Source organism: Podarcis tiliguerta (assembly GCF_965153285.1).
Source record: "Podarcis tiliguerta genome assembly, chromosome: 3".
Taxonomy (NCBI): domain Eukaryota; kingdom Metazoa; phylum Chordata; class Lepidosauria; order Squamata; family Lacertidae; genus Podarcis; species Podarcis tiliguerta.
The window spans coordinates 48,194,244-48,210,754 of NC_139536.1; the positions used below are offsets into that span (position 1 = coordinate 48,194,244).

The following is a 16,511-nucleotide window of genomic DNA, read 5'->3' on the forward strand; positions in this document are numbered from 1 at the left end:
GCTATGTAGAAAACAAGCAAAATTACTGAACAGAAAAATACTACAAGACTAGCTTCTATGTTAATGTCCAACTGAACATTCTTCTTTCAAAAAAAGATTAAATGCAAACTTTTACACCTCCAACACGTACAGATTTCAGACAATAAAAGGCACATACATTGTATGTGATAATTGTTTAAAAACAAGCTGTTACTACATTTTCACAGATTCTCTTAAATGTCTGTTAAATATCTCATTTCTACAAAGTGAATTTACATTTAAAGTACAAAGTGCAAATACTACGGTTGTTGGGTTTCTTTCTTTCTTTTTTTAATTGCCTTTTGGTGAGGGAGTCTCCCAGGCATCTGAGAGATCTGCCTTGGCCAGGAAGTGTTCAGCCTTGTTTCTTTGAGGTTTGCTGCCAAAGAAATTTTGAAAAACAGAGTCACATATATGTTGCTATCATATACATTATAGCAATAAACAATTGATATGCTGATATCAGAGACACAAATAAAAATACAGTGGTACCTCGGGTTAAGTACTTAATTCGTTCCGGAGGTCTGTTCTTAACCTGCAGCTGTTCTTAACCTAAAGCACCACTTCAGCTAATGGGGCCTCCTGCTGCCGCCGCGCCGCCAGAACACGATTTCTGTTCTCATCCTGAAGCATAGTTCTTAACCTGGAGCACTATTTCTGGGTTAGTGGAGTCTGTAACCTGAAGCATATGTAACCTGAGGTACCACTGTATATCACACTCAGTCTAGAACATGCTCCGTGGTACAGTCCTCTTGAGACCACAGGTGGGATATCAGAGGCCTGAATATTCCTACAGGTAAAATTGGGATTGGGAACATATAAACTCCCTGACGTTGCTGGACTCCCAACTCCTACCAACCTCTGCCAGTATGGTTAGGGATGACGATATTTGTAGTCCAACAGCATTTGAAAAACCAGTTTCCTTATTCCTTATTTTTAAACCAAACTCTCTATGCAATATACTAGGCTAAATGTTTAGCACACCAGAGTGTGGGGCTTAGCTTTGTCCTCTCTCTGATGTTTTAGTTTTCCACATGTAGTGAGCTTTTTCCACGAGGGAGCATTCAAAAATACAACCTCTCACCTACAGTCTAAAAGTGTTCCAGCCCAGAATTATGTCACTTCAGTTTACCACCTAATTCCCCACAACGTGCAGATCAGCTCTTGGTGAAATAGAAAATGCTGGAGCACTTATTATCACCCCCTATTGCCCATTCCCCGATGGAAATGGAGCTGATTGTTCTCTTTTGAGGTGGGTGGTTTCTTTTAAAACCGTTCCTTGTCAGGCGTATTCATTTCCAATGCCTTCCTTTCAAGCGCGAGGCCTCGTGATGAAAGCCACCTTTGGCATCTGTGAGGTACCTTCATAGCCTCACTTGGCTGCAGCAGTTAACTGCCAACAGATGGTTTGCACAACGAGGACCATTTCAAGGCTATCATTTCACAGCACCAGCTTTTAAAATAATTGAGACTGAGTCAGCAAAAATATTTAAAGAAATCAAATCAAATAAAGGGGGAGGGGGGAGCAGAAACCCAGAAATGACAGAACTGTTTCACTATATAAGTTACATGTTGTTATCAGATTACAGGAAAGCAGGAGGAGAGAGAGAGAGAGAGAGAGAGAGAGAGAGAGAGAGAGAGAGAGAGGTAGGTATATATTATGCGTTGAGAGCTGTGTGCAGCACATGGGGCAGCAACAGCTATTATATACTTGAAATAAACTTTTGAATGGTTTGGACTTCTACCACAGTAATTGTTTTCAGACTGCCTTGTTTCAAACTTAAGGGATGTGAGGGGAGTTAAGCCTCTGGGCCCTTTCTTCAGCAGAGGAGAAATAAGAACATTTTCTTAGCTGTGAGGTTCTACCAAAGGTGTGAAAGCCTACACTAAATTAATTGCTGGCTTTTGGACGTGTCAATGTAGCATCAAGCAAATGACTGACATCATGTGACTATGTAGCATCAAAGAAGGCTGACATCATATGACTATTTTTAAATTTTAAAAAAATCCCTTTGAGATGTGGCTTTTCTGTAAGATGATTCTGGATGTCATGAAAGGACATAAGATGGCTAGTTATTTAATTTTTTCTTGTATTTTTACTTCCAGGGTAGGGGAGTGCTGCTTGTGGTATTAACTTGATAGCCTTGAGTACTATGTCGTCTTCTTCTTTGGCGATCACTCGTAGTTGAGTAAGATTGTCTTCCATAAACACGGTTTTAAAGGTGAGTCCGTAAGTGACTATGGAGGCCAGTTCTGGAACTACATGTCCTTCCACAGTGGGGACATGGGCTTCCAGGCGGAGGTGATCACGGTGAAGGTTTGCCAAGCGTGCCTTTCTCTTAGCACATTTCTCCCTTTTGTCCTGAGTTCGAGCATCTTCAAAGCCCATGGCACCGTTGGTAAAGGCTGTTCTCCAACTGAAGCGCTCGCAGGCCAGTGTTTCCCAGTTGTCGGTGTTTATACTACATTTCTTTAGATTTGCCTTGAGAGAGTCTTTAAACCTCTTTTGTTGACCATCAGCATTACGCTTACCATTTTTAAGTAGAGTAATTGCTTTGGAGGACGATAATCAGGCATCCACACAACATGACCAGTCCAATGAAGTTGATGTTGAAGAATCATTGCTTTGACGCTGGTGATCTTTGCTTCTTCCAGTACACTGGCATTAGTTTGCCTGTCTTCCCAAGTGATATGTAAAAATTTTCAGAGACACCGTTGATGGAATCTTTTGAGGAGTTGGAGATGGCGTTTATAAGTCGTCCTCATTTCACAAGCATACAGTACCTTGACTTGGGGTGGGGAATCTAACAAAGGCAGTGAAATATTTTGGGCTAGTCCAGAATGTGACTGCCAAGACATGCAGACTAGATAAGGCTAAAAACAGTTATTGGGAGAATGGAAAAGTGTCTTCTCCACACTTACCTGCCTGTTGGAAGGAGTACTTTCACCATTATTTTTTGGAGCTGTCAAGGAAGAAAACATGGTATGTTAGTTGACCATAAAAATAGTTTCTGTGCAAGATCTTAAACAAATCTTTGAAACTTCTATGTAATAAACGAGGACATTGCTTTACAATTAAATATATGTGTGTGTATGGGTGGGTTCTCCCCCTGCCTAAATCTCCAGAGACCACAAAATCTGAAACAAGATAGCAGCAGCTTTCAGATTTTTACTGGACTCCATAACCCAGTTGTGGCATCTGGCTTTATTATTTCCTCTATTTGTGATGTTCTGGCTGTGAGTGTTGTTTTTTATATAGCCAAAATAATGACACCCCCACACAAGAAGATATCAGCAGGCCAGGGTGAATCCTGAGCTTTGCAGAAGTACAAAAAAAATCTTCAGAGAGGGTTAAAAAACAAAAAATCCAATGGCTGTGGAACACCTCCTACCCCAAATAGTCCATTGGGAACTGAGCGTGCTCAGTGGCAATGGAATACTGACCCAAGTCAGTGGGGTGGAGTGGGGAAATGGAGGAAACGGTGTGGGTCTGAACAAGCAGCTCTCCATGCTGCAACAGTTTGTTGCAGGTCACCTCTGCTTTTGTAAAAACCAGTTCTCCATATAAGCCACAAGTAACTTATGAAACTCCAGATGCAATATCTTTCTCATAAAGCTGTGATAAAAGAGCTAGTTAGGAGGTCTTCTTACTATGACGTTTCTTTGTGTCTGCCTTGTTATCTTCTTTCGTAACCCCCAGGCATCCCATTAGTTCTGGAACCGTTAAGGATTTGTCATTATTCACGTCACAGTATTCCACAAACTTTTTCACACATTTCTTGGGCTTGGACTTTTTCCTCAGGAATCTCTTAAACGGCTTGATTTCTTTTTTGCCGATATCACCACTAGCATTCTTATCCAGTTGTTTAAAATACCAGTGGACAACTCTTTCCTCCAGAGTGTGATTAGGATCTGGTTCTGAAAGCCTGCAAAAGACAGAGGCCATTAAGGAAGCATAAAACCTTCACTATCTGTTTCCCCTCTTGGACCCTCCCAATTCCTTCATCATATTTGAGGTGCTTGTGCTACTGAAGTAACAGGATGAGGAATCAATTGTGAAGCCCCTTGAATACTCAGATTTGTGTCTGATAAAAACACCACGTACACAACTTATTTTGCTTGACCTCTTCCTTGCCACTGATCTTCCAGTATCACAGAGGCAATACACCAAGAGAGGATTTCTACCCTTAATTTCTTGCTTGTGAGCTTCTCATAGGCATCAGCTTGCCTCTCTTTCCCCCACTTTCCATTCGATGTAGCCAGCCTGGGTCTGAGGTGTGCCATAGCGGCTGAGTAAACATTGTCTTTGCCAGTGAAGACACTGCTGGGTTTGGTTCTGTTTGGTTCAGCCTATCGTTGTGCTGCAATCAGCCTATTGAGAGGAGGTGCTCTCAAAGCTGCAAAAGCAAGACTAGAGTGCAATTGACAATCTTGTACCAAGATAGGAAGATTAACAGCTAAGCATAGGCTCACTGTATGCATTTGGTAGGATGATTAAGAAATTTAAGATGAAATGGATAGTTTTATGTCCCACTAATCAGACTGCTTATATACCCACTGAATTACATGAGACTCAGAGAAGACACATATAGGATTGCATAGTCAGCGCTATTAAAGCAAATGAATTGCCAAATACATCAGTGCAGCTGATTTACACAGTGGAGGCATGTTCAGAACTAAACATGTTCAGAACTTAATCAGATTTCTCAGCTAGCTCAGAATTCTGCCTCTTCAGTTCGAAAATGCACCACTGAATTTAAATAACTGGGCACAATCCAGCCACTGTTGTGGATATTGTATTTGGTTTCAATGGACAAAATATTAAGTGGACTTAATGCTCCATTTTGGGTGGATCATGACCTTGCTACTGCTAAAAAGGGACAAGTTTTTAAAATACATTTTACTGATGTGATGAAAGTCCAAACAGGTGAGGAATGTGAACGTCTAGTGACTGAGCTGCAACAACATGAGGCTAAAAACCAAAATGACCCTGAAATACCTTTCCCAGCGGCAAAAGTAATAGTCACAACATGAGCAAAGTGTGTTGCTCAAAATTATATCATGGCTCTTACGGCATCACGTTGCATTAAAAGAAAGGAAAGAGTGTTCCACTTGGCACAGAGCCAGCGACTTCCAATGCTCCTAAATTGCATGTAATATATTTTTATGAATTTATAAATTTTACTGGGAGAAACAGAGGCTATTTTCTTTTCCATGCGAAGTGTAAAACTGCCCACTGCAGAAAACGAAATGAAATGCTTTATTGAATGACTTCACTGCCTTTGACTAATGGCTTGGTGTCTTTTATTTCAGCATGCTGGCTATCGTCCAGCTAAAGCTAGTTATGACTTAGTCCCAGGTTAATCACGACCAACTCAACTCCCACTGCTTTCAATAGGACTTAGTCAAAACTAACTTTAGCTAGGTTGGGGCTGCAGTCTGCTACCTTTGGAAGATGAAGCCTTGCTCTTAAACATCCTTGCAACCAGCAGCAGTCAGCGAGATGACGCGGGTGGGGCTTTGTTGCTCTCTCAGCTTCCCAACATGGTGGGTTGCTGCTGCTTAGTAAGAGAAAGAGGGGCAAGGCTCAGGTTTAGTGTGTGTGGCTCCACTGCCATGCACCAATCTCCCCCAACTTCATTCCCTCACTCTATTGGAAGGTGGCAGTGTTCTGCTGTGTTGAGAAGCCACCCATGCCAATTCATTGCCCACTACTGTTTGCAGCGTTGCCAAAATTCAGTGACCTGATAGAGGGAAATCTCACAGTGTGTTTATATGATCCTAACCAATACAGTAATTTGATCCAAGGGTGCATTTTTTGGGTGGTATTCAGCCTGCACAATTAAAAACTGATCTTATGTTCAGTTTGCCCCACATTTGCCATGTTTTGAACCAAGAATATCCATCAGCATTTGAGTGTGCATTGCTCCCAGGTTTATTTTTGCAAGCAATGCCCCAGAATGCAATGAACTTTTGTATATTATTTTCACAAACGTATGCATCTTTATGGATGCTTTCCCATGATGTGTGCATTGCAAACTCTTTCTTTGTTGGCAAACGGCATTGCAAAATTTGGAGATGTGTGAATTTCGAAGGACGGCTCATGCCTTGTTTCAGGAAGTGCAAACTAGGTAGGTTCATGTTAAAACGTGAACCAAATCATATCCCTCTCCCATCCCTAGGGCACACCTCCTTCATGATTTACCTCTGTGACAATATCAGATCATTTCAGAGCACTCATTGCACACTCTCAGTCTAACCCCCTTTCAAAAGTCTCTGTGTTGTGGATTCATTGCATCTTGTTACTTTTCTAAATGGAAAAATTTCAGAAGAGCCAGTGATTAATTTCTAAGGTGGAAGGAAATTACTTGGCTCAATCCTACCTGCAGAAGTCATGCCCTTTTATAAGGAAGCCCGTCCTCTTAATCCCCCAATGTATGGGAGCAGGCCGTAGTTACTCAGAAGTGGGGGAATTCACCCTGCTCATATTCTACTTGATCCCTTTTTCATTTAAAAGATCAGTGTTGAGCTGCGGTTTAAATTATATTTGATAACTGTCATTAAGCTCTAGCTGTCTTCCACAAAAGCAAAAAGAGAGAGAGAGAAAGTGACAACCAGAATTACTTCCTAAAGCACACAGGGGGCTGGAGCCAAACTAACTCACCTGCTGGAAGGATCAGAGACTGCATGCACCATGTCTGTGGAGAGCGCATCCAAAACACTTGTCAAGAACTCATTCTTCTTGGGTCCTGGACAACCTAAAATGGAAACAGATTGCTTGCATTACTTAAGTCCATGTTGTGAGGACGGGGAGGGTACATCTGCACTAAAACGTGGGATACAAAGCCACATTTACATTTCGGGAATGTTGAGGGTCAGATGTAGGCCAAATCATGTGGCGTTCAGAGCTGTCTTCATGGCACAGAGCACAAGTTCTGAACAGAGCTTCATATGTCTCACATGTTCATATTCTTTTGGCAATCACGCCAAAGTCAAGCACTTGTAAACTCCATTATTTCAATGGAAGAGTTATATCCAGTGCTTGAATTCATACCAATTCCCAGACCTTTTCCATTGTTATGGCTGAACAGGGAATGTAAGCATGAACAAGAGTGTTGGTATTTCAACAGAGTCTTACTGTGAATTTCTCCTACTATACACATTTTTGTACGCAATTTTTACTGTTATACAATTTTTCACAATGCATTCCTAAGATACACATTTTTGCAATGCAATATTTCCCAATAGAATGCATTTTAATGTTCTTTTCACTAATATATGCATTTACACACACATTTTACCAGAGCACCTACATTTTGGTACATGCTGCTTGGCTGGAGAACTGCAATACAAAATTTATAATGTGCAAATTTTGAAGGATCGCTGAGTTTTGGTTCGTGTATCATTTTGGAAAGTGCCAATCAGGTAAGTTTGCCTTTAGATGCAAAGTGAATCACACCCCCTACCTGATCCCTAGATGTGGGGCATGCATGTCAGGCCTGTACCCAGCATTTTTATTCCAGGCCCCACATACGTCAGCCTGACTTTTCTGTACTGAGTGGAAAGGTGTGATCTTTGGTGATCAATTGATCTGTGTGATCAAGAACCCCATGTGACCAATACAGAAAGGTCAGAGGTGAAGCAAGTGGTGGCCAGCGCATGCTGTGATATTGTAAGTGAGGCTCTCAGGCATAACCCTTGTTCCCCTTACTGGTGTTTACATTCCCTGTTCAGGAATGTGCATTGCCTGAACAGGGCTAAAATCTATGTTCTGTTCATTCAGAATCTCCATCTGACTCCTTTTAATCTCAGAGAAGCCCAGCCTTCGTACTGCCAACTTATGCTCTAGGCTTCAGATATTATCTGGAGACTTTGCCGCTTTTAAAACAATTCAGTTATGGCTATGTGGTTGAGATAATTATCGGGAGGAGCATGGCTACAGAGCTTAGAATGATTTCTGAAACAGTTACGTTGGTTTTTAGATACATTTCTTTAGTGCAGGGGAATTTACCCAAATGGATTCCTGTTAGAGGAATGTTACAATAATGAAAAATGTCTGGTGCCAATTTCGTACATTGTAAGAAAAAGGAGTGCCTTGTGATTGCTGTTTTGACACAGAATTGACCAGAATTGTAACCCATTCTTTCTACACAGCAGCTTGTGGCTTTTATAAAGGATGAATTATATAATATTACTTTCCCAGATAATGCAAGACTTTTCAGTTTCAAGTCATTTCTCCCACTGTTTAACAGGCACTGTGAGGTGTTGAAAATGTTTAATCAGCCCCCATGCTTTCTTTCTCCAAAGCCTTCTACTGGGTATAATGATGACAGAACTGTGGGACTGTAATATTTTCCTGTTCATGTCAGCTGAAATATTAAAAAATATCTATTTGGATTTGAAATTTGCCCCAGTGGTGGTTGGTGGCAGACCCTCCTCTCACCATGGCATAAATTAAGTCATTGTGTATGTTCACCGCAAATAATATTTGCTGCCTATTAGAATCATTTAGAAACTTATTTATTCACAAAATGAGAAACAAATAGGTACCTCAACACCAAGCATGTTTATTTGGAAGTAAGTCCCACTGTTTTAATGGGACCTATTTCCAAATGATACCATTCATGATATACACCTTTAAATAATACACTAAAGGATGCTTAGGCAAGAAGAAACATTTTCCAAAAGCCAATGAATATTTTATATTTGACAGAATCTACTTAATCTCCAACCAATGATACAACTAAACATTTATCATCTAAAAATCGTGGATGGTTCTCATATCAAAATTATACAAAAGGGAACATTCTGGATTTGTGGCCACAGAAACATGACACGTGATATTCTGTGAAGTACTGATGTTGCAGGGGGAAGTTCAATCCGCAAAAATAAGGATAACACAGAAGGTTGGTGGTTCGAATCCCTGCGACGGGGTGAGCTCCCATTGCTAAGTTCCAGCTCCTGCCTACCTAGCAGTTTGAAAGCATGTCAAAGTGCAAGTAGATAAATAGGTACCGCTCCGGCGGGAAGGTAAACGGCGTTTCCATGCGCGGCTCTGGTTTGCCAGAAGCGGTTTAGTCATGCTGGCCACATGACCCGGAAACTGTACGCTGGCTCCCTCAGCTAATAAAGCGAGATGAGCGCTGCAACCCCAGAGTCGGTCACGGCTGGACCTAATGGTCAGGGGTCCCTTTACCTTTAAGGACTGCCTAGAAATGCTGTTGTTTATCAGACAGCATTTTGAAAGGTGCTGATGCTATAGATTATCTGGTGCACCAACACAATTGTATCCCTACTATTTATGCAGAAACAACAAGTATATCAACCTATTTGAATTATCTGTTTCTGTTCAAAAACATCAATCCTGCACTGTAAAAAATCAATGACCACAGTCATGGTTGCTTCTAGCAGTGGCACCACAAAGATGGCTGGATAGGAATTGTTCTTGGGGCCTCTGACAGCTCACTTGGTTAAAGAATGGTCTGATAACGCCAAGGTTGTAGGTTCAATCCCCGTATGGGACAGCTGCATATTCCTGCATTGCAGGGGGTTGGCCTAGATGATCCTCAGGGTCCCTTCCAACTCTGATTCTATGATCTCTTCTATGATCTCTACTTTCTAAGCTCAAATACATGTGTGTAGAAACTACCCACTTTTCCAGCATGCCATTAGGCAAAAGTCAGCTCTTTAAAATCAACTTCAGAGTTGAACCAGGTTCATGACATTTAGTGTTGGACTCGATGACATTTGAGATCCATTCCAGCTCTATAATTTGCTTGTTTTTGAAACATGCCAATTACATAATTATTCTTATTAGTATTAGTAACAACAGTCCTTCAGGGTGTGTAATTAAACATGATGAAAATAGTAAAAAGAAACACAGAAGATAAGCTCTGAATTATAATCCATACAAAATGTTATAAAGAAGGCCTCAAAATTAGCCATCGGCAGAAGCTGTAAAGAGATGGTGCCAGATGAGCCTCTGTGGGGAGAGCCATATTCTTGGGACTATCACTGAGAAGGCCTTCTCATGTACCACCGCCCTCCCTGAACCTCTGAATGTAGCTGAACCAACAGAAGGACCTCCTCTAGTGATCAGAATTTCCTGGGCTGGTCTACAGGGAAGGAGGCTTTCATTTAGATATTTTGAGGCTCACGTCACTTGGAGTTTTAAATACTCCTTGGAGCAGCCTGTGGAGCTTTTCTTTTTTAATAAACAAAAACAAAACAGGGGTTACATGAGGTCTTGCGTTTTCACGGTGATGATAAAATATGGGTTGCTTCTTGCAACAAAGATATTGCATGAGAATCTGCAGAGTTTGCTAAATTACAAATGAATGACAAATAGTTATTTTAATAGAAATAAGGCTGATGAACTTAATAACCAGTACTAGAAAAGATCTAAGATAATAATGAAGTAGATAAGGATTAGAGAAAACTGTCTAGGCTGCAAGAATCAGAATGAGCTGCAAGAATCAGAATGTGATTTAGGTTTTACATTTTAAAGGATTGGCCATACCGATGCAGTTGTAATATTCATGTCCAAACCCTTTCCGTTACAGATTATCCAGACAGTCACTCATCACATTGGTTACCTGTTTAGTGTTTTGGCTTTCCAAGGCTGTTGGATCTGAGAGATAGGAGGAAATCCCCCATACTGAGTGGGCTGGGACTGAGGAAAACAAAATGTTGGGATGTGACAGATGTTCTGACACCTCATGTTTGGGGAATCAGCCAGTTCCAGGAGCAACTATGGCAGGGATCCAGCCTGATCTACAGTACACAGTTGTCTCTGAATCCCTTGCTAAGATCTCTGTACAGATTGGATTCATGGCACCAAAATTTTCCTCTCTACAACAGAATTTTGACATTTCCAAAGGCGTGGTGAAAGTTTTCTGGCAAGTAGGGTGGCGGCAGCCAGCTCTGCCCATCTTGCGAGAGAGAGGAGTGGAACTGAACTGCAGTTGCACAAGTAATGGCTTGCACCACTGAACCTAGAGGAAAACTCATAGTATTCTTCTGCCAAGTTCTCATACATCTTATTACAGCTGATGCAGTGATCACCTATAGAATCTAATTTGGGTTTTTCCCAGGCAAGAGGTACAAGCCATATCTGAGTGATCTGTTTCTCCTCTTCTACCTGGAAACCTGCCATTCCTTTATGTAGTATATTCTGCAGCCCTCGCTGCCACAATCTAGTCAGGGTGCAGAATTATTTACTGAAAATTCATATACACAGATTGGGTACAACCCTGAGGTTTGGGGGTGAGGGAATCAAACTGACATGCTTCTTTTAATATATTGAACTCCTATTTTTCCTCTCTTCCTTGGACTATCGCAGCAAAATATTTTGTGGTGCTATGAGGGGGGAGGGCAAACTGTTCCTGTTTCTCATGGACTGTCACCCAAGCTTCTTCTACTTTTGATCCCATTCAAGGTGCACCGAGTTGCGCCCAACATTGGGGGGTGGCACATCATGTGTGCATGATGTCACATGCAACTGGGCTGCACGCATAGGGTGATGTTCACCCTTGTGCGCCCCACCTGACTGCTGAGCACTCACCCAGTGGCAGGGTGGTGGGGGTGTCAGCCCCCTCAATATTGGGGGGCCCGAGCCCCGTGCCCCCAAATATTGAGGGGGCTGATGCCCCCTCCATCCCCTATACTCTGCGCCCTGTCCCACATTCTCTCCACAAGGGCCCACAAGTTCCCTTGGAACAGCCTTCAGCAACCTAGTATCATTTAGATGTTTTGTACTACAGCTCCAAACAGCCTCAGCCAATGCAGACAGGGCCTGCTGGGGCGGGCAGAAGTTGTAGTCCAAAACTTCTGGAGGGCATTGGATTGGTGAAGGCTGCCTTGGAGTTGACAGTGACAGGTTGAAGACAGATCAACAGAAATCAGTGTGTGAAAAGACAAGTATGTGAAAAGACAACAGTACTTATCAGAATCACTTAGAGCCTCAAGCAAATTGCTGAGACTATTTGAAGAAACATAGTCAAGGGGTTATTGTTAAAACTGAGTACTATCCCAGTCCCAAGCTAACCCTTTAAAAATCTGAAAAGATTTTTTTTTTTAATTACATAGAGTAAATCTAGCAGTTTCTCCCTCCCCTTCTTCTGAGATCATGATACCACATTAACCCTACGCCTGTGACTCCTGACATTTCTGTGAACACAACTGAAACCATAGTTTTTTTTATATATCATAGGCGCAAATGTAAACCAGACAAGTCTAGTTCCTAATCATTTCACATCTGGTAATATGCAAGAAATAAAATATGGGAATGAGCCAGAACTTTCTGATGTTTGGTCAAGCTTTGGAAAGTCTTGCAAATATTCCCACCCCCACCCCCTGATATATAGATCATTTTTAAAGAGGACAGAAGGATATTGTTTCCTTCCTTCTGCTCTGGGGTGTTTACTGAGTCTCTGGGAATTTAAATATTTCCAGATTGTGTAGATCAGGAATTATTAAGAGAGGAATCAATGAAGCTACAGTAGGGTGTGGCAGTGGAAATTGGACTTTGTCTTTCCTTATTCAAGAGATGCTGTTTGCAGATGACACAGTTTTGACGGCATACTCCAATGAAGTTCTATGGAGACTCACCAACCGTCCAAGCAGGGAGTTCGGCCTTACCACCAGCCTTACAAAGACCAACATCTTGGGTCAGCAAGTCACCAACACTCCACACATCAGCACTGGTGATCACACACTTGAGGTGGTAGACAATTTTGTTTTCCAGGGTTCCACCATAACCAGCAATCTCTCCAATGATGCTGAGCTGGACAAGTGCCATGGCAAGGCAGCTACAGCAATGGCTTGTCTTTCCAAAAGGGTACAGAAGAATGTGATGCTAACGTCCTGTGCCAAGATGAAAGTCTACTAGGCTTGTGCGTTGAGCACACTGCTTTATGGAAGTGAGTTGTGGGTAACTTACAACTGCCAGCACCTTCCACATGTGCTGTGTCAGGAAGATTTTGGGCAGCACATGGCAGGACAGAATCCCAAACCCACATTTCCAGCATGTTTAAACTCCTGTTTAATTGACATCTATACTGGCTTGGTCCTGTCCACAGAATGGAAGATCGTAGGATTCCCAAGGACATTAGCTGAACATACAGGGACTTACTTGTGAACATTGCGTTGCCACAAGTGAGAAATTCAGAACACAAGACTGGAGGGAGGAGAAGCTGCTTAATCCCTCCCCTGCCCACTACTTTTCCGCTCAATTCCTATCTCCCACCCGATTTGTTCTTCACCCCGCCTAGTCCCAGCTGTGTGTAACATTGTTGGACTAATACTGAACTGCAGGCTTAAACTGCTTTGGGGGATCTGTTCCAGCATCTGTGTCTTCTGTATCATTATCCCTAAGATGAAGCACATGAAGTGCATTGAAAACATAATAACTGCTCTCAAAATGAAATTAAAGGCTATCTGTTTTCATTATGAAAGTGCTTTGCTTGATCACGATGTCAACATCACTTTCACAAGTTTTTACCGCAGTTCTGATTAATCCTCTTTCTGCATCAATCTGTATTTTGCTATTTTAAAAAAAACCTCTTAAAACATGTCTTTAAGTGTGTGTGTTTTCACAAAATTTGCATTCCAATCCATATTTTAATAATTTAAACCCTGAGTCGTGTTGCAGCTTTAGGAAAGAGCGTAAAATCCTGTAAATAGCCAAGATTTGGATCCTCACCTGGGTATGAGATTTATGAACCAGGTAATTCCATATAGAATTCCAAGAGGCCAAATTTCACAAGAATCCCTATATGTTGATCCCAGGGTGGGTGCGCTATATCAGCATAGAGACCCTGCCTGTGGCTTTAGGATCAGGTTTCTTATACAGCAGTCTTCCTATTTTGACCAAATCAATAAATAAAATGCACCTCAGAATGACAGGGAACTTTCCACTGAATTATCTATGGTTTCCTGAAAACGCCTGTGACATAAAACTGAGATGGTATTTAAGTAACAGAACTCTCTTTATGGGGGGGGGGGAGCCTGATATTCAAGCAAAACACTGAACTTGTCACTGTGAATTTTATAACTCTGTTGCTTAACCTGATGTGAAAGCACAGAAAGGCCAAGCTTTTAGAGCAAACACAGGGCGAATGTTCGACTTCCCTGACTTACAGTGTTGGTGAGTAAGCGTGCTTTAACGTTTACACAGTGGAATCTCTGTTCCACACAGGTGTTATCAAACCCTGAAAAATTCTCCTGAGCTTCGTGCTGCGCTTAATTTCAACAGACCTGGGAATAAAATGGTTGACCTGAGGAAGGTCTAGCTGGATGTCAGGAATAATTCACCCTCAGTGAATTCCTCTATGCAGACAAGAAAAAGGGCAGCGAGAGAGCTTGTCAAGGAATGTCTCGAGCAAAACTTTCATGCCTCGGCTTCTTTCTCTTTCTCTCTCTCTCTCTCTTTCTTTCTTTTTTGAACAGCCACCTATATTGTGTGGCTTTGATAGATTACATTAATAATTTCTTGTAAAGGGTTGAAGTTGAAACCACACGATGTTAGCCTGCAGGTTCAAAGATGTAACACAGAATTAAGTGTTTACTTTAGAAATAGTTTTGCCCACAAGTATGTTTTCCATTCAAACACAAAATGAACCATGGAGAAATTAGGCCAATGAATGCATACCTCGTGTGACAAGGATATACACAAACACTTCACCTCAGCGAGGAGCTAAATAGCATAAAGTTCTTCAGTGTCAAATGGGCTGTGCAACCCATAGGCTACCTATCAGCACCAAGGTGTGTGTGTGTGTACAAATTTTGCTGTCGGCCAGCAGGCGGGATTTATTGTAAATTGCACTCTTCTCAGCTGTTTGGTGGGCGAGGGGTGAGAAATCACAATGGTTGAAGAGAACAATTGGAAGGCAGGCTGAGAGCAGGGTCTAGAAGGGAGAGCCTTTGAAAGTGTGGATCAGATTGCTTATTTATTTATTGAAATATTCATAATCTGCACTTTCATAAATGTATGCGCATCATAAAATCATTAAAACAGTGGTATTTTTATTTTATTTTTAGGATTTCAGGTGCAGCCCCACACAGCTGAATGTTTTTCCTAGTGGGGCTTACTTCTGAGTAGACATGCATAGGATTGCACTGTTAAAAGTTTGACAACACAATATACATATCTATTCAGAAGTAAGGCTCATTGGGTTCAAAGAAGCTTCCTCCAAGGTATAGCATCGCAGCACTAAAATAGCCAAAAAAAGACTGTTCATATTCTGGATAAACCTTCTTCTTAAAAATGAACCCGTTCCCTACAAAACCTAGAAAATCCACCTGAAAATGTTTAATACTTATGATCCCATATAACTGTTTGACCAGGAAAAGTTTCAGTTTAAATATTAGAGGCTGAGTTTAAGGTTTAAATTGGCTCAGGAAAAGAGATGCATTTTCAGAAAATGTTTAAATACTTACCGACAGAGTACGGTGCAGAGACAGCAAATGCCAAGCAACTGGGGCATCAAGGGAAAATGGACAATGCTCTGCTGAATGAGTAAGCATCCATAGGACAGAGATATAAAACTAAAGGTGGGAAGCAATTTCTTTTTGCCTCCTCTGCCAATTTTTAAGTAGCTGTCCATCATATTAATTGAGACTACTCGTGACAGAAAATGGGGATGACAAACAGAGCATCTATTGCTAGGTAGGAAATTGTAACACAGAGGTCCAAAATTGCATTAATTCCAGTGCTTAAATTACTGGTCCAAGAAATAGTCTGGTAAGGGCATCTTCTGGCTTCTCTTTTTGTCAAGCTCAACATTGGTGGCATGGTTTCAATGAAGAGGAAGTGCCTCTTACCCAAGAACAATAATTCTGCTGTATGCAGATGACAGAATCCTATTGGCACAGCATTGATTAGGGTTATGAAGACCTAGACTACTATATTTTTTTAAAAGCAATTACCCTTTGGCAGAACATCTAGCCATTAATGATGTCAAAAATGAAGATTACGGTTTTTCAGACATAAACTTCAAAGTTATAGCTAGATGATAGATGGCCACTCAATTGATCAGACCGACTGATCAAATATTTGGTCATTTATTTTTCTGCCAACAGCAACTGGAGGAAAAATTTATTAGGTTTAAGACTACCACCAGCACTGGCAATCATCTACCTTTCCATAAATAGGTTGACTTACGTTGCTCTAATAGTTCCTGAAGCACTTCACTTGTTATATGGTGCTCAGGTTTGGAGCACTAGTAAAATGGTGAGGACTGGAACCCCTGTAAGCACATTCTTTTATTACTTTTTTTTGCCAAGCTACACTTCTGTTACGCAACTGAAATTTATATTAATTTGGTATTAACCACAACAAAAATTGATGAAGTCTTATAAAATGCCTTATCACTGTGAATATCTAATTGTCTCTTTAATTTACCCAAGTTTGTACTTTATCTTTGAAGTTTGCTTAAAAAAAGACATTAGCATTTGCAAAGAATGTTGTTTCTGTTATTAAGTTTTGAAGGCTT

The 16,511-nt window shown here is 41.3% G+C and overlaps 1 protein-coding gene across 2 annotated transcripts in view; it reads right to left on the reverse strand.

Annotated features, from left to right (window-relative positions):
* Positions 1-284: 284 nt before the first annotated feature.
* The window catches only part of SMOC2 (SPARC related modular calcium binding 2), a 127,345-nt gene continuing 111,118 nt past the window's right edge, over positions 285-16,511 (reverse strand). For both annotated transcript variants that reach the window (XM_083434205.1, XM_083434206.1), the window contains 4 exons: positions 6,683-6,776; positions 3,670-3,944; positions 2,941-2,981; positions 285-397 (listed from right to left, as the gene is read on the reverse strand). In XM_083434205.1, the coding sequence (XP_083290331.1) occupies positions 374-397; positions 2,941-2,981; positions 3,670-3,944; positions 6,683-6,776 (434 nt within the window). In that variant the 3' untranslated portion in view covers positions 285-373. The remainder of the gene's footprint in view (positions 398-2,940; positions 2,982-3,669; positions 3,945-6,682; positions 6,777-16,511) is intronic.